Source organism: Monodelphis domestica, chromosome 2, assembly GCF_027887165.1.
Source record: "Monodelphis domestica isolate mMonDom1 chromosome 2, mMonDom1.pri, whole genome shotgun sequence".
Classification (NCBI taxonomy): Eukaryota; Metazoa; Chordata; class Mammalia; order Didelphimorphia; family Didelphidae; genus Monodelphis; species Monodelphis domestica.
Window position 1 is genome coordinate 211761175 of NC_077228.1, and position 21808 is coordinate 211782982.

The window sequence follows — 21808 nt, forward strand, 5'->3', positions numbered from 1 at the left end:
AAGCCACAAGCTATTTAGCACTGCTACCTTGTTCTAAAACTACTCTGAGACACATCCTCCACTTCAACCCCATGAGATGCTATAGCTAGGTGAGATTCAGAGATTTGGACAAAGAGCAAAATGCTGCAGAGGTCTGTGGAGCCCCCAAGCTTGCCCTAATGTGAACGGCCACAAAAGCATGGAACTACACCCAATCTCAACAGAAGAATAGTTTATTTCTCTAGTCATTAGCATGCTGATAGAGGAAAAGTTTCAGGGATACCCCAGACTAATAGGTTTAAGAGAGCTAACTTTGTCCTATAGACTTGACCTCTTTGAAAAACTAAGCTATTTGTCTAGAAATTAGACTCTTAGTTCTTGAGAATCTTGAATCCATTGTCTAGATTTTAGATCCTGGGCTTTCCTCCATGGGGAATAGTCTTAGAAGGAGGTGGGTCAGACTTGCATTCCCACCAGAACCAGACCATGACAAAGATGAGTTGACTGCATCCAATGATGGCTACATATATCAGCAGGAAGATGTGGTCCATAGCCTCAACCCAAGTCTTCCTTTCCCCTTCAACTGTCCTTTGGGGCTCTGGGAAAACAAACAAACAAAAAAAAAACACCACTAAGAGTAGGAGCTGCCTTTCAAATGGCAACACCCGCCCCAGAGCAGAAAACAGATGAGTATAAGGGGCCAGACTGCTCTCTTGGCCCTGCAGTCTTTTTCTTAACTTTCCAGGAACTAAAACAGGCATATCTGGGTAAAAAGTCCCTGCCACAGATGTCCCTTTTCCAGGTATTTGAATCCAGACTTCAAGAAGGTTTCAGTTATCTGTATTTTAGAGATCCTCCTCAGGGAAGTTGGTTTAGGTATTATCCCAGAAGGCTGAGTTCACTCTGGCATCCAGGATACTAAGTGTATCTCTGTAGGCTGAACTCAGCCCTCCAGATAGAGTCTACTTAATTACTATAAAGGGCATCAACAGTTTCAGGTTGGGTGGTGTTTGTCTAACTTTAGGGAAAATTAAAGGTGGAAGGCTTTTTCCTGCTTAAACTGGGGTTGAGCTCAAGGCCTGCTGTCAGAACAAAACCATGCCTCTGCCTGTATAACTAACTGTTCACAGATTATAGTTCTAAAACTTCCTTATTTTCTCTTCTTGATGGGTTGCTTCCACCTACCTTCAGATCTGGGCCCTGGGTTTGCAGTATCTAACCGTTCCTCTCTTGAGGCTGGATTTGGTCTGATCTTTGGGCAGAAATAGCCTCGTGCCAGCAAGCCAAACATTAGCACGGTCTCCATGGTACTGAGAGAGAGGAGTATCAGTAGCACTGTGAAGTAGGAAACTGGAAGGAGGGAAAACATTGTCAGAGAAACTAGAATCTCAGAAACCATCCAGTCCAGGAGCAGCTAGACAGCACAGTGGATAAAGTGCCAGGCCTGAGGAAGACCTAGGTTCACATCTGGCTACTTTCAAGTCAGACACTTTCTACTTGGGTAATCCTGGGCAAGGAAGATACTTAATCCAAACTGCCTAGCCCTTGCTCCCCTTCTGTCTTTTAAGACAGAAGGTAAAAGTTTATTGTTTTTTAAAGAACAAACACAACACCTGTACCTTACCACAAATTCCCTCTAAACCAACCAAATGTGTGGTCATCCACCCTGTCTTCAATGGTCTCTAGTGAGGGAGAGTCTACTTCCTCCTGAAGCAGCCCATTCTCTTCTGGGATGGCTCTCTTTATTAAGAAGCATTTCCTTATATTGGGTTTAAATATGCATCTGCAACATTATTTTAGCACTCGGAGATTTACTAGAGTTTGGGGAAGGAGAACAAAGGGACTGATAATGCAGTCTCATAGATAAGTCTAGTTTGGTCCCTAGGGAGATTAGGTTAGATGTGAAAACTAGAAACTAACCAACAGGGTCAGCTAGGTAACCCAATGAATAGTGCCAGGCCTGGAGTCTGGAAGACAGGGGTTCAAAGCTAGCCTTGGACTTCCTACCTGTATGTGTGACTGGGCAAGTCACAACTGATCATCTAGCACTGTGATGGTGAACCCATGGCCACATGTGCCAGAAATAGCATACAGAGACCTCTCTGTGGGTATTCACACCGTCCCTGGAAGAGTAAGTTGCTAGAAAAGCAGAGGGACTCTGACAGAGCTGCTCCTTTCCCCGTCTCCACTGCATCTCTCCTTCCGTTCCTCGGTGCTTACTCCCTCACCTGTGGGGGTGGGGTGGGGGCACAGCATGTGGTCTCTAAAAGGTTTACCATCACTAATCTAGCCCTTGCTGCTCTTCTGAATTGAAACTGATACAAAACAGAAGGTAAGGATTTTTTTTTAAAGAAGTGGCAACAGCAGCTATGGATGGTGGAATACAGAAGTAAAAAGAACTAAAGGTGAGCTAGGAAGTCAGAAAAGCTGAAATTCCCATGATTGGTGATGAAGGAACTTACGTAGGAGGGGATTGCAAGAGGAAGAGCTGGGGAGGGCCTGCACCAGAGACGAGTGGAAAACAAGATAACTAAGCAACAGCGTCACCTTGTAAGAGATACGTTCAGTAACCCTCAGGGGCAGGAGGCTGCCACATATATCTGCCAAGAGTATGGCCACCCCTGGCACCACCAAGGCCATTGTTGTCTTGACAGCTGTGTTCTGTAGGCTTAGCTGGAGGAAGGAAAAGGGGTCAATGTTTTGTAAGAAACTAAAGCACCTGCCCCATGGAAATGACTCAGTTTCCTTCATTCCACTTCCCCCACCCCCCCTTCTTCATATACCCCTAACTCACCGTCACCTGGAAGCTGGGCACTAGGTGCTTGATGGGGACCTGGGCTTTTAAGCCCCTAACCATGTATTCTCGCTTCACACTCACAATCTCATTCACTGCTTTGGGGTGAAACTTCAACTCTTCAACTGTAGGGGAGTTGGGAAATGCTAAACCAAGAGGGAAGGAATACCCCATTCCTATAGCCTAATAGTCCCTTACTTGAAAGGATTAGACAGAACAGAGATGAGGGTGAACCAAGGCTCTGTACATAAGGAAAAGCTTTTGAAAGTAGTAGCTTCTCTATACACAAGAATCATGTAAGTTTTAAAAGTATTATCAGATTCTCAAATTTCACTCCAAAAAATAGATCAATGTACGCTTTGGGGTAGGTCACTGAATCAAACACCAAGCTGTCCATATATCATCTTAAAAACATTCCTCTAGAATTAGACTGAGTATTGATACTATGGCAGAAGAGAGGTACGGGTTAGGGGTTTGGGTTTAAGTGATTTATTCAGGGTCACACATCTAAGAAGTGTCTGAGGTCATTTTTTAACCCAATCCTTCCAACTCCAGGTCTAGTGCTCTACCCACTGTGCTACTTAACTGCACCTGAGTCTTGTTTTTAACTCAACATAGAAGTGGCTAGATATTAGACATGGAGTCAGGAAGACCTAGTAATAATAGCTAACGTTCACACAAGTGCTTTAAGATTTTGCGAAACTATTGTTTTATCTTCACAACAACAGGTAGGTGCTATTCATGTGAAGAAACTAAAAATCATAAAATTATTTTCCTCAAACACTAGCTGTGTGACCCTGGGCAAGTCACAACCTCTGCCTCGGTTTCCTTGTCTATAAAAAGGGGATAATAGCACCTGTCTCAGAGTGTTGCTGATCAATTGAGGTAACAGTGCTTTGCAAACCTTAAAGAGCTATGTAAATGATAGTAGCTATTACCATATCACTATAACTACTTAAAAATTATTTTGGGGAGCAGCTGGGTGGCTCAGTGGATTGAAAGCCAGGCCTTGGACTTCCTAGCTGTGTGACCCTGGGTAAGTCACTTAACCCCCATTGCCTAGCCTTTATTGCTCTTCTGCCTTAGAACCAATACCAGTATTGATTCTAAGACAGAAGGTAAGGGATTTAAATTTTTTTTATTTTGAATTCTTGAAGCTATTATAGCTTTTTGGAACGACATGTTACCATCCTATTCATAGTGCTGGAATAATTTCTAACAGAAAATAGTATTGGAGGGGCAGTGAGGTGGCTCAGTGAATAGAGAGCCAGGTATAGAGATGGGAGGCCCTGGGTTCAAATTTGACCTCAGACAATTCCTAGTTCTGTGACTGGGGAAGTCATTTAACCCCCCCACCCCCATTGCCTAGTCCTTACTGCTCTTCTGCCTTGGAACTGATAGTATTGATTCTAAAACAAAAGGTAAGGGTTTTCTAAAAAGGTATTGGAGATAGCTGCAGTAGAAGTCATTGACCTCTACACTCTCCCATTCCTCTTCTTGACCAAAGCAATTTTTTTTTGTTTTCACAGAAAGGAATGGGAGAGCATGGAATAGTTCGGGGACTCACTGGGATTCTTTACACTTTAAAGCATCAAGGCAGTTGGGGGTGGGAAGAGGGTGGCCAGGAAGATTGTGGAGAACAGTGAATTCTGCCACTAGCTAGATGAGAAACTGACAGAAACATAGTTTTGTAACTGGGTCTCTTATTAGAAGAGAATTAACTGAACTTGAGTCAAAGAGAAAAGTAGGGATGCATTTGTTCCGGTGTCATTTTTAGCTGGGGAGTCTAAGAAGGATCAAAGGAGACACAAATCTAAGGGAATTCCATCCAAGGCTGAAGAACTCATTCAGAAGACTGTTGGATAGAAAAGAATGAGAGGCTGGATGAGAATAGAATTGGTGCAAGAGTGAATTCGACTGTACCGGTCCTGACCCTCCCATCCACATCCCCATACCTGTGTTGCTGAAAGCATAGAAGCTAAGGTTGCAGTCACTTTTGTCACTAGGAAATCGGAGAAGTTCAAAGTCGCAGTTAGTCTTGGTGGTTAGCGCAGTGTAGAGCTCCACGAGACCTTTTCTGCTTACCCTGGCCCGGGGATTGTGTTCCCTCCATTTTACCCAGAGGCTATGGGAAAAAAACCCAGCGCCAGAATGCTAGTCCTTTCTTTTTCCTGCTTCCATCCTGACTCTGGGGATCAAAGCAGGAGGTTGGGAGAATCCTCTGGCCCTACTTCTCCCCTCCATCCACTCCTTGGAAGCCACAATCAAAATTGCGTTAAGATGTCAGATTAGCTCTCCAGGGAAGGACCTAGGGGCAGGGTCTAGGGAATAGATAAGGTTCTCAGAGGGAAACCCGGGGCTGGTAGTGACTCACGCTTCTTGGATGGTGAGGTCTGGAGTCCACAGCAAGTTTGAGGGCAAGGTGATGTAGTTCCTTGAGTCTGTACTCTCATGCCAAGATAGTTGAGGATCGAACCAAGACTGGGAAAACAGGGATGCGATTTAGGCTTTACCCATCTCCTGTTCCCCTTGAAGTGACTTGTAGGCAAAGACAAAGTCCCTGGCAGGAAGCCTGCACTCCTGATTTGCGTTCTAAACCACAATCAAGCGTTTCTCGTGCCCTTCCTTTCTCAGCTAACTGGTCCCCCCACTCTTGTTTCCATTCTCACCAGTCTTAATAGCAGCACGGAGCACACTGTATACTGCAAGATGTTCTGTTAGGGAGAGAGGGGGGAGAAAGGTAGCATCATTACCTCAAGGGCGAGGAGGCTACCGAGCAGAAAGTCAGGACAAGTCGTAGACTCCTGCTGCCTTCCCTCCCAGCTTCATGGCCCTCCTCACCACATCGAAGACATTGGACACAAACACCTGCACGTCTACGATCAGGGGCTCACTCCCATTATCCGGGATCTGAGGAGGGACTTCAGTCGCCAAGAGCGAATCTGGGCAGGCGAGGGGCATCCAGGCTGTGGAAATGGGGTGACGGGGAGATTAATGGGAGAGCTTGACAGTAACCTCGACACCCTGAGGTAGCAATCCTCAAATATCCGAGCCCACCCACCTTTCCTCCTTCCTCAGGATGTAGGAGGGGAAGGGGGAAAGGGCGGGAGAAGGGATAATGGGAGGGGCTAGGAAGAAGTGGGGTATTGGACTGAATCATACAAAACCCAAGGAAGGAGAGGACCAGCAGCAACAGCAGAACCGCCATCTGGAAGGCTCTACAAAGGCACCAGAGAGATATGTGGAGCCTGAGTCTTGCTAAACCCAGGGTACGGGGTCTTGATGCCAATTTGGTATCCCTGCTGCTCCCAACTACCAAACCGTGTGCCCTCTTACTATGGGCACCCTGTAGTGGGATAAAGTCAGGACTGCAGAAGCTTGTTGCTCAGTGCAAGAGAAAAGAGCTGCTCCGAGTTTGGGGCTCATCTGCCCTCCCTCAGTTCCGCAAATAGCCAAAAACAAAGCCCATGACCGGTCACGCCCGCCCATGCACCTGTCCCTGAGCCTAAACTCCCCGGCTACTGGCCCCTTCACCTGGGACCTAACAACGTTCAAGGACTGAGTCTGATCTTCGAAAGCCTGAACACCAGGCACTCACACATTTCTTGGCCTCTGCGAATTTGATTTAACCCTGGTAGAGTAAAAAGTAGCCCGCACTGATTTGAATGTGGTTTGCATATTATTGACTAATGTGCATATCTTTGTTGTAAACATTTGTTCTGAGAGTGGGCACTAGTAGCCAAGGAGACTGGGAGAGGCTAGAGCAGAAGGAAAACTCAGGTGGCTGTTTCTAGGCTAGGTTCTCTGGTAAAGCAGTGCCTACATTATATGCCTAGTCATAGCTTTCACTCAAACTCAGCTCATACTTTGCAGAACTGGGCTTTACATAAAGCTCTCCAAGTCTTAGAGAGAAAGGAGATTGCCGAAAATGACCTAAAAGGTGGCACAAATCCCGTCATGAGACTCAGTTGGAGGTCCAAGTGGCCAAGTGATTTCCAAGAGCTGGAGGGAAAGGTAGGAGATAGCTAGACCAGCCCAATTCAAGCAAGCACAGCCAAGGAGTGTTTCTCCTTTTATTGTGAGCGCACATAAACGTTTCAGTCTTTTCCAAGTCAAGCGTACTAGCCCTCAACTAGCTTGGAGACAGGTGATGCGCAAAAACCCTCCAAGTACAGGAAGCCCCCTCTCCTTCCATAGCTACTTCTGCATTTCTATCTCCGTACTCCCGGACAGCTGAACTGCTTTCTGTTAGGCTGCCCTTTCTAGTTCTTTAGAATCCAGTGGTAGTTGCTAGTGCCTCAGTTCCAAGGTTCCCCAACCGTAAGGGATGAGAAGCGGAAAGAGGTGTCAGCAAAATGCTAGGACTAGAATGGGAAGCCTTCTTTATAATTTCCCTTCCCTAAATACATTCTAAGCCCACTCTCTACATTGACAAAAGGCGGGATACACAATGCTGGATTCAGTTTGAGCGTTTTAATTAAACCCTAGAGGCCACTAACCCCTGACAGCTCCCTTCCTCCCAACCCTCTCCTAGACCTCCAGTTTTAACTCTTATTGCATTGAAGTGGAGATTGGTACTGGGAACCTTTGCCCTCTGCTCTCCAGAGGTAAGGGCCTCAGAACTGAACCTCTTGGAAGAGGATGCTTAGGAACGAAAATGGTGGAACCTGCCCTCTTGCAGACGGGATCATAGCGATGGGAGTCCTGCTTTACGGTCGAGTGCTTGTGGGGGCGACTAGCTCGTGATGGGAGAGGAGCTGAGGAGTTTGGAAAAGTAGGCCCTCACAGATCTTTCGGAAGCCTTTGAGGAATTGTTTGGAAATGAGAGCCGAGAGAGAGTTGACGCTGGAGTTGGCACAGGAGACTAGTTGGGAGAGAATGTGCAACACATAGTTGGCTAGAGTGAGGAGGAAGCGGCCAAACCTGACGGAGAGGATGAGAGCGTGATGGGGCATCCAACAGAAGCAGAAGAGCGTGGCCCCAATGACTATTATGCGTGTCACTTTGCGCTTGGAGCACTTGAATATGGAAGGACCATACTCCAGAGATAGTGCAGGGTTCTATCATAGGTCCCTGCAGGCACGAGAACCGGCAGCAGGTAGCTGAAGACAAAAGTGCAGAGAGCTATGGTCTGCAGTCACTGTGAGCTCCAGGCGGGATGACACTTGGTCAGGTTAGGGAACTCCGACTGACTATAGTAACTGAGGTAGGGCCTAGAGAAGATCAAGGCCAGTATTCAGATGAGGCCTTTGACCACCAGTTCATTCCAGGGAGTCTTCAACTCTGACATGTAATGGATAGCAGATAGTCAAATACCAGAGAGAGAGTCAGTGTAAGAATGGCCATGGACTTGAAGGCGGGAAGCCGCCAAGTCGTGCCACACAAAGTGCAAGACAGATCCACGAAAGATCTAAACTTCCTAGGAATTAATTGAAGGTTCCCTTTCAGGGAATTAACCTAGCTCCTGGGGAGTCTGGACTAGGAAGTGTCCCTTGTCACCTGCTTGTCCCCAGACTACCAAAAAAAAAAAAGCATTTTCCATTCTGGGAGGTTAGAGGATGGGCAACAGAACCCGAAGGTCCCATTTGTAGCTCTTCCTATCTTGAGAGACAAATTCCAAGCAATGCCTTCCCAATCGGTGGGTTAACTGAGGCAGCTTCCCATAATTAATACCAAGTCTTCGCACTCTGCTAAAGTCTCCTCAAACTCATATAGATTCTGGAGCGCCATTCTACATAGATCCTTGACTCTCGGCTTTGTGTAACTGAGCAATATCCTGGAAGCCAATGGGTATTTCTGGGAACCTATCCTAAGGACAGACAGGAAAGGACCTGGGAAGAGGGAAGAATATTTGAGCCTCAGCCTGGATTTCCTCCTCAAGAACTCCGGGGGTGCCTAATTCTCTTTCCAACCCTTATCCCCTTCCTTAGATCCGTTTTTCAGATGAGTTCCTAGGTGAGTATGTCTCAGCTTCCCTCCAAGGTATAGAGGAAAGGAGTCCCTCCCTGCCGCTCCCTAACTCAGTCCAGTGCCCAGTGCCAGGAAAAGATACATACGAACTGGTGGAGAGTCCACCCTCCGGCTTCACAGCTACCTGTGTGGCAACCCACATCTGGAGGTAGTCTGGGAGAATGCAACTGGGGGAAAGGGGAGGTGCAAAGGAAGTCGACACTGTCCCAGGGGAACTGCAGCTGGAAAACCGGTGATCCCCAGTCTCCGAGGAGATTTGGTACTGATGGAAACTTCTACTACAGGGCCATATATCTCCAGCGAGAGGGATCCAAGTTGAGCAAAAGTCAAAAGGCTATGCCACTTTCCCCTCCTCTTTCAGAATCTTCAGTTCTCCGGAAATATCAGTCTCAGGATTTGCTTCTTATTAGCAGTCCAGGGAAATTGCCAAAGGGTGAAATTCTGGACCAACAGGGCTGAGGCTACAAACCACTGACACCACCACCCCTTCTTTCCTGGTTTACAAAGTGAAATGTCTCTTGGATGTTTGTCTAATTCTGCCTGTCCCTGTCCTTCAGCTCCTAGCAGACCAGACCTGAAAAATGTCCCATGAAGATAATTTTAAAAAGACAAAGGAGGCACCTGGAATTTTTAATGTCCCTGAAGTGAACACCCATGAAGGGGGAGAGCTACCACCAGGTAGCTCAGTAGATAGAGTCCTAGACCTGGAGTCAGGAAGAACTGATCAAATATGACTTCCTATATTTACTAGCTATGTGACTCTGGGCAAGTCATTTGACTTTTGCCTTAGTTTCCACAATTATAGATGGGGACCATAATAGTATCCACTTCTGAGAGTTAATGTGAAGGATAATATTATGAAGTGCCTGGCAGATATTAGATACTAAATAAATGCTAGTTTCCTCCCCTTTAGGTGAGGCTTCCACTTTCTGAATCTTATCCTAGAAGATGGGGTATCGTTCTGAAAATTGATTTGTTCATCTGTCTGTGCCTGTATGTAAATTCTTATTAGTTTCTTATCTGCTTCTCCCCGCCTCATCCCAAACACTGACAATCCTTCATTTTTCTTCTCATTACTTCTCAAAATGTCGCTATTTTTCATTTTGTTTCTTCTCTCCCTCCCTTCCTTCCTATATCTGTCTCTCCCTCCCTCCCTCCAGATATATATATATATACATATATATATATATGTATATGTATATATCCATGAAAAAGTCCTGAGGAACAGATGATTTGGGATTAAATCAAGTTCTCTATACCATCTCTAAGACTTTAAGAAAATCACTTCTCTGTGACTCATTTTCTTTATTTGTAAAATGAGAGTATTGGACTAAATTGTGGAAGTCTCTTCTATGTTCTCTTCCTGTTTTTGGAGAACTCCCAGTATGTCAGTTGCTGCCTTTAATAACCTAATCATCAAGCTACAAACAGCTAGGTGACAGAAGCAGCTGCTTTCTGGGTTGCTCCTCTTTAGTGAATAGCTCAGAACCATTAACATTGGACTCTGAATATTTGTCTTTGACCTCTTCTATACTGGTGCATCATGTAAAGTAGTGAGCAGTGATGGAAAGAGCACTGGTTTTGAATACAGCAGTTTGAATTCAAAGTGTGTGGACAATCTTTACAAGCTTCAACTTCCTCAACTATAAAATGAGGGGATTAAGACTGCCATTGCCCTATTCCCCAATACATAAATGGTCAAAGGATAAGCAGTTCTCAAAGAACTACAAACTATTTGCAACCATATGAAAGAATTCTCCAAATTACTAATAGTTTTTTTCCATATTCAAAGATATTTTATTTTCCCAATTACATGGAATAATAATTTTCAACATATATTTTCCAAAATTATAACGTTCAAATCATCTCCCTCATTGGACAATATTACTGTTATTGTGTATAATGTTCTCCTGATTCTGCTCATTTCACTCTGCATCAGTTCATGTAGGTCTTTCCAGCTTTTTCTGAAATCGTTCTATTCATCATTTCTTATGGCACAATAGTATTCCATCACTAACAGTTGTACAGTGATCAACTATGAAATCTCTCAGCAATGTAATGATCTGGGACAATTCTGAAGGACTTATGACAGGGAATACTATCCACCTCCAGAGAAAGAACTGTTGGTGTCAGATGGATGAGGATCAAATCAGACTATCTTTCATTTCAGTGTATTTATGGTTTTATTTTGGAGTTTTGGTTTTGTATGAGTGTGCTCCTACATGATAATACATGTAGTCCAGATCAAATTGCTTACCAAATCCAAGTAGGGGAAGGAAAGCTAGAGAGGGAGATAGTTTGGATCTTATAATTTTGGAAAACCTATGTTGAAAATTATCACATAAAATAAAATATTTTTGAATGTAAATTTTTTTTCATTTAAAATTTTTAAATGATTAATCCAGAGAAGCCTGGAAAGATCTATATGAACCAATGCAGAGTGAAGTAAGCAAAGAAAACAATATACATAGTAACTACACTATGTACACTAGTAACAACTACACTAACTACACAACTAAAAAAATCAAAATTGAATGTAACAAATTTATAAAGCTCAAGTTGGACTGAAATGGCAAAATATAAGAAGACATCCCCAACCTATCCTTTTGTGGAGATACAAGGGTGGGGTGGTCCTAGATGTTACTCATTTCATATGTTTTGGGGCTTTCTTCAGTGCATCAATCAGTTGTACTGATTTTTCTCTCTCTCTAAAAAATACTGATATAGGAGACTGTTCTCTGAGAAGGAATGTGTGGAATATTTGAGATAACTTTGGTAATGTAAGATACAGAAAACATCAATAAAAAACTTATAAAAATAAATTAAAATATTTGTATTTGTAGAAGAAATAAATACAGAGAAGCAATTTCTAAGCTCAAACTGACATTTTATTATAGGAGCTATAAATTACAAAATATCAGGGTCCAGATCTATTCCAAATTGGCTAAAGATGCTGATATTTGAACCACCCAAACTTTGTAGTCTATGGAAAAGAGCCAGATTATGCAAACTCCTTCCAGAAGGGAGAGGAGATTAGCTAGATGTTTCTGAGTAGGAAAGCAGCCAAAGTTTCATATTCTGAAAGACTGCCTTCAAGAAAGTAAAGTTTTCTTGGGGCCAATTACATCATCTCTGTCCCATATATGGTAAAAAGCCAAGATCACTCTGTAGCTTCAAAGCCAACTGAGATCAGATGTCATAAATTTCTAGTCTTGGAAGCATCTGGACACATTCCAGGATGCTGAAAGCATGGATACAACTTCCCTTCCCTAGGATATCTTGCCAAGGGATTTCAGAGTATTTTCTTTGTCATTTTACTCACGACATGATTATTGATTACTGATTCTCTTACACAATTATTCGTTCAAAAATTGGGATTTTTCCTTACTATTTAATCTATGATTATAATTTATTATTGTAATACTGACAATCTAATAGAATTACATGTAGAGGATATACGTCCCCAAAGCCACAAAACAATGAATATAAACTGTTTTAAATTGCTTAATTAGGTTATCTTTTTACATATTACCTTTCTTACAGAACTACTATGAGGAAAAGTGCTTTCTAATTAAAATGCTATATAATTGTCGATTATTACTGTTGTCACAGTAGAGTAGTTCAGTTCTGATCAATGGTCATTGACTCAGAGCTCTATATTTCTTTGCTTATCCAAGACAAAAGCTTTATTTCTTGTGGCCATGGGAAAAGAATCAGACCATAGGCATTCCATTAGGTGCTAAGTCTTCTGAGTGCATAAAAGGATGTTCAGCATATATAATTAATCTTATATCTGAACTGAGAAGATGCAGGATTAAATAGCATGGCAGAAAATTAAGAGACAGACAAGCATAGTGCAAAATAGGATGCTACTGGAACATTCCAGGAAAGGGTATAACAAATTAAATGGAAAATTAAGCAGTATGCAGAATGGGTATTTTTTATTGCTCTGCCTAGGGGCAGAAAAGATTCCTATAGGAAAGACAATTTCCCATAGTACCTCAAATTAACGATGTCCAGTCTACTTATAGCCCCTCTTTTCAGTAATGTCAAGATCCAGAATTATACCAGAAAGGGACAGACTTTCCTATTTCCACATATCACTCCTCTTTTTGTGCTTTTAGAACATGAGGGTTCTAAATTATAAATTTCCCTACATACAAGGGACACTTACAGGAGTCAAAGGTCATGATGTAGAACTCATTTATTTAAGAGAGATTAAAAGTTGTGGACACCTAGCACAAAGGCCTTTTTTCAATCATGACCAAAAGGACAAAGACAATGCTATGGGTAAAGAACATAGATATGATTCCCATAGTTTACTTTCCAATCTTAATCCAAGCTAGCCAACTATCCAAATAACAAAACATATGGCTTCCTGTTTGAGATTATCATGTAATCTATTAATTATGTTTGTACATAGTTCATCTAATCTTTAAGGTTTCCAGGTTAATTGAGGATATAGATGTTGCACCTTCCTTTCAATACCCATTTGTACTAGCAAAGTTGGGACCTCAGGAAGTCCTCTGCTTCTCTCTTCAGAATTTTAGGAATAAATCTGAGGAGCTCTCTTCCAATACTATTGCTCACTAGCCCCCATCTGGTGCTTTATTCCCAATATTAATCAACTAACTAGCTAAATATCAATTAGCTTTCAAGAAAGTATAGCATGAAGAGAGATTGCAGAAATGTTGCCCAAACTAATTTGCTTCCATTCCATCTGTGAAGAGAATGGTCCTAAATGTCCAAAATATTTCTTTTCCTCATACCCTCGGGTGTGTATAATGTCCCTGAGGAGAGTGGGCTGAAATGTGTAGGACAGAGATATTGAGACACACATAGAAAGGATGTATGGGGTGAAGGTATACTTCAACTCTGGGAGACCGTTTATTATATTCCCTCAAAGTTTACTTCAGGGTATGATGTTGCTAATGGAGAATGGAGAGGTTGTTCCCTTTTCCATCCTTGTGGATGTAGTGAATCAGCTGATAGATCAGTCTACTTTTGGACTGGGTCAAGTAGATCTCTCCTCAAAGCTGGTTCCTGTTACAATCTCTCTTGGTCCCTGCTATTGACTTCAGTTGCTGAGGGAACCTCTGATGGCTCCTCCAACCTTTTGAGCCTCACAAGGTCATGATCTAGTCCATTCTATCTTTGGACCATTAAGTAAAGGGACCATTTATTCACTTAAGATCAGGAAAGAATAATCAAAAAAGAAATAGGTACCATGTATTCAGGAATGCATAGCAAACATGTGGGGAGATAAAATAGCCTCAGTCCCTCCCTGACTCAGAGGTTTATGGTAACTCTCCCTCACCTAAAAATGAAGAGTGATGAAGAGGACAGATTGTCACTTGAACCCTTTATAAGCCCTCTTTGTTCCAGCTCAGCCTGCATTATCAGTTCTCGACCAACCAGAATATTCTGTCATCCCACACCATTAGCCCCTCAGTTGGAATAAGGCTCCCAGTTGGAATTAGCCCCATCATGGTTGGAATAAGGCTCATGAAAACTCCATGTGTTGGATTGAAACCAGGCAGGCTCATGTTCCGAGGACTAGGTATTCATGGGCCAGTCTTCCCATTACACTGGAAAAATGACAGGTAGAGATTTGCTCATTTAACCTACCTTCCTACTGCCCTTTTGAATGAATGTGTGGGAGCCAACATCCAATTTGTCCTATTATAGTTAGGTTTCTCATAGCCGTTTGTGTTAGGAGCACTATCCTGACCCTTTGCTCACACAGGTGAATTAACTTGAGGCATACTCAATGCCTACCCTTGTTGAATATCCTATGCCTACTAAATAAAACTGTTGAATGCATTATGAATTTCTCATTTTATTCCAGCATTGAAATTAAACTACCAGGGGACAGCCTGAGCAAGATTCAGCCCTCCACACCGTTTTATTTTTTTTAAGGGGAAAAAAATATTGTAGTCTATTTTACTGACTTTTTTCTGAAGGCAAAAAGCTTCTTGCTTTAGTTGTAAAGAAGGAAGTACATGATAATATTTGATTTCTCTTTCATGGTACACTATGTCTGAACATTTCATTGTTTTCAGCTGTAAAAATAAATAAATAAAAATAAAATGCCTCTACAACAACAACAAAATTGTTATCCTATTCCTTTGCTAACTGGGACATAATCTGTCTACTGGGAAATCACACATATAAAATGAAGAGGTTTCCCTTGTATCTGTGCAAGGGCTCATGGCAACAGACCCGGCAGTTAGCTTGGTTTAGGTCATTGACATTTTGGCAAATGAAAGTTACAAAAGTGTTATCAATCTTAGTTTCACCAATTTCCTCATCTTCACTGTTCTTATCTCTAAAATGGGAAGCTCTGCAAGTCTGCCTATACTACTCCCCTTGGATAGCTTATGGAAAAATCTATAAAAGCAATGAAGGTGAGCAGGACAACTAGGTAGCTCAGGAAATCCTGGGTTTATATCTGGCCTCATGCACTTCCTAGCCATCTGATTCTGAGCAAGTCACTTAACCCCCATTGCCTAGCCCTTACCACCCTTCTGCCTGGAACCAATACTCAGCATTGATTCTAAAATGGAAGGTAAGGGTTTAAATAAATAAATGAATGAATGAAAGCAATGAAGAGTCACCCAGATAAGCCCTGTGAAAAATAGTCAAAGGATTGCTAGCTATGCTCAGTTTAGGAGCTGAATGCCAGGAAATGACTTTGTTCTTTTTACAGAGGGTATAATGAAGATCTTCATTCTAGAGTGGCAAATCCTCTTGATCAGTGGTCAATTGGTACTTATATTCCCAACCTCTAAGGGAATACAAACTGAACTTTCTACAAGGGTTTGCTCCTTTGGCTGTCCTCTGCATGTCCAGCTGATGACACCTGCTAAATGAATTTGCCCTAAGCATAAGAGTCTCTAGTTTTTGCACTCCCTAATATAGAGTACTCATGGGATCCTAGGAGCATAAATCTTGAGTTGCAAGCAACCTCAGAGCTCATCTAGTTCAATACCTTCATTTTACAATAGAGGAAACAGGCCCAGAGAAGTTAAGTAACTTGCCTATGGTCACATACATAGTAATTATCCAATGACTTCTTGATGGTCCATAGCAAACACTTTTTTTACCTTTCAAAAGGCAACTCTACACATGGACATCACCAAATAGTCAATACTGAAATCAGATTGATTATATACTTTGCAGCCAAAGGTGAAAAAAACTTTATAAACAGTCACAAGATCTGGAGTTGACTGTGGCTCAGATCATGAGCTTTTTTTTTTACAAAATTTACACATTTCAAATTTAAATTAAAGTATGGAAAACCATCAGACTGTATAAATATGACCTAATTACATCCCTTATGAATATAAAGTGGAAATAATAGATTTAAGGGATTAGATCTGGTAGATATCATGCATGAAGAACTGTGAACAGGTGTTTGCAAAACTGTACAAAAGGAAGAAACAAAAAAAAATCCCAAAGAAAAGAGCAAGAGAACAAAATGGCTATCTGATGAGGCTTTACAAATAACTGGGGAAAGAAGGGAAGTGAAAGGCAAAGGTATATTCAGCCAAATGCAAAATTCCAGAGAATAGCAAGGAGAAATAGGAAAGTTTTCTAAATGAGCAAGGCAAAGAAATAACAGAAAATAATAGAATGGAAAAGATAAAAAAAACTCTTCCAGGAAATTAGATATATCAATGGAATATTTGATGAGAAAATGGGAATAATAAAGGACAAAAATAATAGGGACTATAAAGCAGTAATTATCAAAATTATCTGGTACTGGCTAAGAAATAGAAACATAGATCAGTAGAACAGAACAGATATACAAGAAACAATTGTAAAAAATTATAGTAACATTTCATTTGACAAAAGTATAGACCCAGGCTATTTGGATAAGAAATCACTATTTGGTAAAAATTACTGGGACAATTGGAAAGTAGTTCGACAGAAATTAGGTATAGACCAGTATCATTCACTAAGATCAAAATAGGTAGATAATTAGGGGGCAGCTGGGTAGCTCAGTGGATTGAGAGCCAGGTCTAGAGACGGGAGGTCCTAGGCTCAAATCTGACCTCAGACACTTCCCAGCTGTGTGACCCTGGGCAAGTCACTTGACCCCCATTGCCTAGCCTTTACCATTCTTCTGCCTTGGAGCCAATACACAGTATTGACTCCAAGATGGAAGGTAAGGGTTTAAAAAAAATAGGTAGATAATTAAGACATAAAAAGATATTTAAAAAAGCAAATTAGAAGAACAGGGAACATATTACCTATCATATTTGTGGATAGCAGAGGAATCTCTGAGTAAACAAGAGATGGAGAGCATTGTGAGGTGTAAAACGGATAATTTTAGTACATTAATTTTTATTTTAATAACAAATTTCCACATGAGTTTTCTGAAGTTATATCATTCAAATTGTCTCCCTCCCTTCTTTTCTCTCTCCCCTCCCACAGCTGTCAAGCAATTCAGTCTGGGTTGTACATGTATTATCATGCAAAACATGCTTCTATATTATTCATTTTTATAAATGAATAATCTTATAAAATCATAACTCTAAAACATATGCCCAAATAAACATGTGATAAATTGTATGCTTCCACCTGCATTCTTACTCCAATAGTTCTTTCTCTAAGGATGGATAGCATTCTTTTTCTTTTTTTAAAAATTTATTTATTTGATTAATTTAGAAAAATTTTCCATGGCTACATGTTTCATATTCTTTCCCTCTCCTCCTCCTTTCCCCTCCCCTAGCCAACAAGCAATTCAACTGGATTTTACATGTATCATTGATCAAGACTTATTTCCATATTATTAATATTTGAAATAGAGTGATCATTTAGAGTCTACATCCCCAATCATATCCCCCTCAACTCGTGTGATCAAGCAGTTGTTTTTCTTTGTTTCTACTCCCACAGTTCTTTCTCTGAATGTGGAAAGTATTCTTTTTCATAAATCCCTCAGAATTGTTCTGGATCATTGTATTGCTGATAGTAGCTAAGTCTATTACATTTGTTTGCTCTACAATATTGCTGTTATTATGTGTAAAATTTAGATTAATGCCTCCCTATTTATTCTTTGGATTTTTAGCCACTAGGAATGTATATACCCCTATTTGGGAATTTAGTTGGGAGGAGGAAGGTCTATGACCCACGTATTCTGGCAAGTTACAAATCAGAGACAGCTAATTGCCCCCCAGAGCAGTCCAGAGTCAAATTTGAGCCACCATTGGTATATGTTGAGGTGGAAGGGAGGCACAGGAGGTGACACAAAGAACTGCCTTTGGATTTAGTGGTCACTTCCTATGAGGGGTCTTTGCTTTGGAACTTGACCTTGTAGGAGCTCGGACTTGAGATCTCAGACTGCTTCCCTTTGGACTGTTATGTGGTGAGTGAAAAGGCTGATGCCCTTTCCTTGGTTTTCTGGAGACACTAGCCTCTGGGGAGGCCCCTCATCTTGGAGGAGGCCTCAGTGGCTGGAAGCCTTGTTAAATTTAATCCTCTGGGCCCCTCACCTTGCTGGGGCCTCTGAATTCCTGTGCAGTTCAGTCCAGGCTGGAACATCTCTCTCTCTCTCTCTCTCTCTCTCTCTCTCTCTCTCTCTCTCTCTCTCTCTCTCTCTCTCTCTCTCTCTCTCTCTCTCTCTCTCTCTCTCTCTCTCTCTCTCTCTCTCTCTCTCTCTCTCTCTCATTTTCTAAATTTCTTCTCTCTATTTGTAAATAAACCACAATAAAAACCATTCTGATTTGAGTAATTCATTGGGATTTAGTAATTAAATCCCTGTGACCAACTCTCTAATATTAAGTCCAAACCTAAATTTTACCCCTTACATATGTACAATGTTTTCCTGGTTCTGCTTATTTCACTCTGCATCAGTTCATGTAGGTCTCTCCAGCTCTTTCTGAAATTATTCTGTTCATCATTCCTCATAGAATAATAGTATTCCATCAGTGCCATATACCACAATTCGTTTAGCCATTCCCCAATTGAGGGACATCTCTTTAGTTTCAAATTCTTTTCCACCACAAAGAGAGAAGCTATAAATATTTTTGTACAAATAGGTATTTGCCCATTAAAAAAAAAAAGTTTTGAGTACATTAAATTGAAAAGTTTTTGTACCAAAAAAAAAATGTTACCAACTTTAGAAGGAAAGTAGAAAATTGGGAAAGAATTTTCAAAGATAGTCTCTTGTTTAGAGGTCTTATATCTAAAATATATAGAAAGCTTTGTCAATTTTATAAAAAGATAAATGGGCAAAAGATATGAACAGTTTTCAGATAAAGAAATCAAAGTCTTAAGCATATGAAACATGCTCTAAATCACTACTAATTGGAGAAATGCAAACCAAAACAACCATCAGATTGACTAAAATGATGAAAAAGCAAAATGACAAGTGTTGGAGAGTCTGTGGGAAACCTGGAACAATAAAACATTGTTGATGGAACTGTGAATTGATCCTACCATTTTGGAGATCAAATTGGAATTATACCTAGGACATTAGAAGAAAAGTAAAAGAACCTAAATGTTCTAATATACTTATAGCAGCTCTTTTTGTGGTGGCAAAGAATTGGAAATGGAGGGACTATCCATCAATTGGGGAATGGCTAAACAAATTGTGGGCTATGATTGTGATGTGCCATAAACAATAATGAGCAGATTAATTTTTTTAAAGCCTGGAATTACATGAGATAATAAAGAGTGAAACAAATAGAATGAAGAGTATATAATATATAGCTACAAATTTAATACATGAAGAATAACTTATGAATGTTCACCTCCAGAGAACAAACTTAAAAATGGAAACATGAAAAATTTTATATATATATATATATATCTGTCTGCTAGATGGTGCCTTCTATAGTGTAGGGAGGGGAAAGAGGGCCTGAGATACCTGGAAATAAATTCAATTAATCTGTGTTGGGGGGGTTTTAATAGAAGAGACTTAACAGAAGCAGAAGAAAATAAGAAGAGGTAGCCAAAATACACAGAACTATATAGGAGAGAGCTTAACATTACCAATAACTTTGTTGGTGTAGTTACTGATCTAGAGCCAGACATCCATGAAAATGAAATCAAGTAAGTCTAACAAACCTTTGCTAACAATAAGGCCAGTGGTAGTGATGGAATTCCAGCTGAGCTGTTTAAAATTTTAAAAAATGATGCTATCTCAACAGAGGCCACTGGATTGGAAAAGATCAGTTTACATCCCAATTCTAAATAAGTAAATACCAAATAACATTCAAATTACCATACAATTGTGCTTGTTTCACATACCAGCAAGATTATGGCTAAGATTCTACAAGCTACAGTATATGAACAGAGAATTACCAGATGACCAGACTGGTTTTAAAAAGGTAGAGGAACTAGAGACCAAATTGCCAACTTTCACTGGATTATGGACAAAGCAAGGAAGTCCCAGAAAAAATCTACTTCCCCTTCATTGACAATACTAAAGCCATTGACTGTGTGGATCACAACAAAATGTGTCAAAGTCCTTGTGAAGATGGGACTGACTCTCCCCTTGCCTACTTTTAAATTCAATCAACCAAAAGTGTAGATACCCCTATTTAACACTAAGTAGGGGAGATCTGCAAGACACTTGCTAAAGTGGATGACAACTCAGAAATGACTGACTACCCACTGGACAGTGCTAAGCAAATTTTAAAGACTGCAATTGATCCCCATAAAGTGGAGGAAGGAACAGGAAGGGACGTAAAAAAGGGACTATAAAAATTGATGAATTTCCTGTCTAAGAGTTCTTTGTCCTGAATTTTCAGGCTGAAGAAGCTTGGACTGGGACTGTGGCTCTTGGACTGCTTCTGGTAAAACTGCTTCTGGATCTTCTCCCTTTGGATCTTCTCCTGAGTGAAAAGCTGACCTTCCTTTCTTGGCTTCTGGAAAGATTAAGGAGGAGGCCATATGGGTTGAACCCTTGCTTAATTCAACACCAAATCCTGCAGCTGAAGGATTAAAGGACCCTGTGTGGGTTGAACTGGGGACTGGAGCAACATTTAAGGTGATAAACTAGACTTCTTACTCTATCTTCTCTTTCATTTCTCTACTTTTACTCTACCATTTTTAAAAATAAAAGCTGCTAAAAGGCATTTTGACTTGGACTGTATTAATTTTAAAATCATTGACCACAGTATTATCTTAAAATTCTCATATATATTTAGTACAACCATAAAATTTAATTCTTTACATCCTCAAAGTGATGGGAGTTCTAGATTATCTTGCTTCTCTCTTGAGGAACCTGTATTAAAATCAAGAAGCAACAGTTAGAACAGTTAGAATGAATATGATTGGTTTAAGATTGAGAAAGGAGTACAGCAAGGTTATATATTGTCATCTTATTTATTTAACTAATATGCAGAGTACATCATGTGAAATGTCAGGCTAGACAAATAAAAAATAAGAATTAAGGTTGCTGGGAGAAATATCAACAATCTCAGATATGGAGATGATACCATCTTAATGGCAGAAAGTGAATTAAGAAGGCTCTTGATGGGAGTGAAAGAGAAGATAAAAGCTAGCTTGAGGATTAACACACACACACATACACCTCAAGATTTTGGCAACTGGTCCCATTACTTCCTGACAAATAGAGGGAGAAGAAATAAAAGCAATGTCAGATTTTTTATTCTTGGGCTTAAAGATCACTGCAGATAGCAGCCATAGGCATGAAATTAAAAGAAGCTTGCTCCTTGAAAGAAAAGCTATGGCAAATTTGAACATCATACTGAAAAGTAGAGACATTACCTTCCTGTCAAAGATCTTTATAGTCAAAACTATGGTTTTTCCAATAGCAATGCATGGCTATGAAAATGGACTATAAGGAAAGCCAAGTGATGTAGAATTAATGCTATCAAATTGTGTTGTGAGAGAAGACTTTGGAGAGTCCCTTGGATAGCAAGGAGATCACATCAGTCAATAATTAAAGAAATTAATTCAGACTATTCATTAGAAGGTCAAATACTGAAGCTGAAGCTTAAACACTTTGGCTATATAATAAGAAGATCAAACTCATTGAAAAAAGACTCTGATGCTAAGAAAGGTTGAAAACACAAGGAGAAAATGAATATG

The 21808-nt window shown here is 40.7% G+C and overlaps 2 protein-coding genes across 5 annotated transcripts in view; one reads left to right on the top strand and one right to left on the bottom strand.

Annotated features, from left to right (window-relative positions):
• EXOC7 (exocyst complex component 7) overlaps positions 1 to 14855 on the top strand; it is a 36426-nt gene extending 21571 nt beyond the window's left edge. For all 4 annotated transcript variants that reach the window (XM_056817105.1, XM_056817101.1, XM_056817103.1 and 1 more), the window contains one exon: positions 14592 to 14855. In XM_056817105.1, coding sequence (XP_056673083.1) covers positions 14592 to 14661 — 70 coding nt within the window. In that variant the 3' untranslated portion in view covers positions 14662 to 14855. The remainder of the gene's footprint in view (positions 1 to 14591) is intronic.
• Positions 195 to 5792, bottom strand: ZACN (zinc activated ion channel). Its single transcript, XM_001377349.4, has 8 exons — positions 5615 to 5792; positions 5443 to 5487; positions 5148 to 5254; positions 4729 to 4898; positions 2774 to 2898; positions 2442 to 2652; positions 1165 to 1329; positions 195 to 577 (listed from the first exon to the last, which is right to left on the bottom strand). Exons 1-8 carry the CDS (start codon positions 5732 to 5734, stop codon positions 387 to 389), a joined length of 1134 nt encoding a protein of 377 aa, XP_001377386.1. The 5' UTR covers positions 5735 to 5792; the 3' UTR covers positions 195 to 386.
• Positions 14856 to 21808: the final 6953 nt, after the last annotated feature.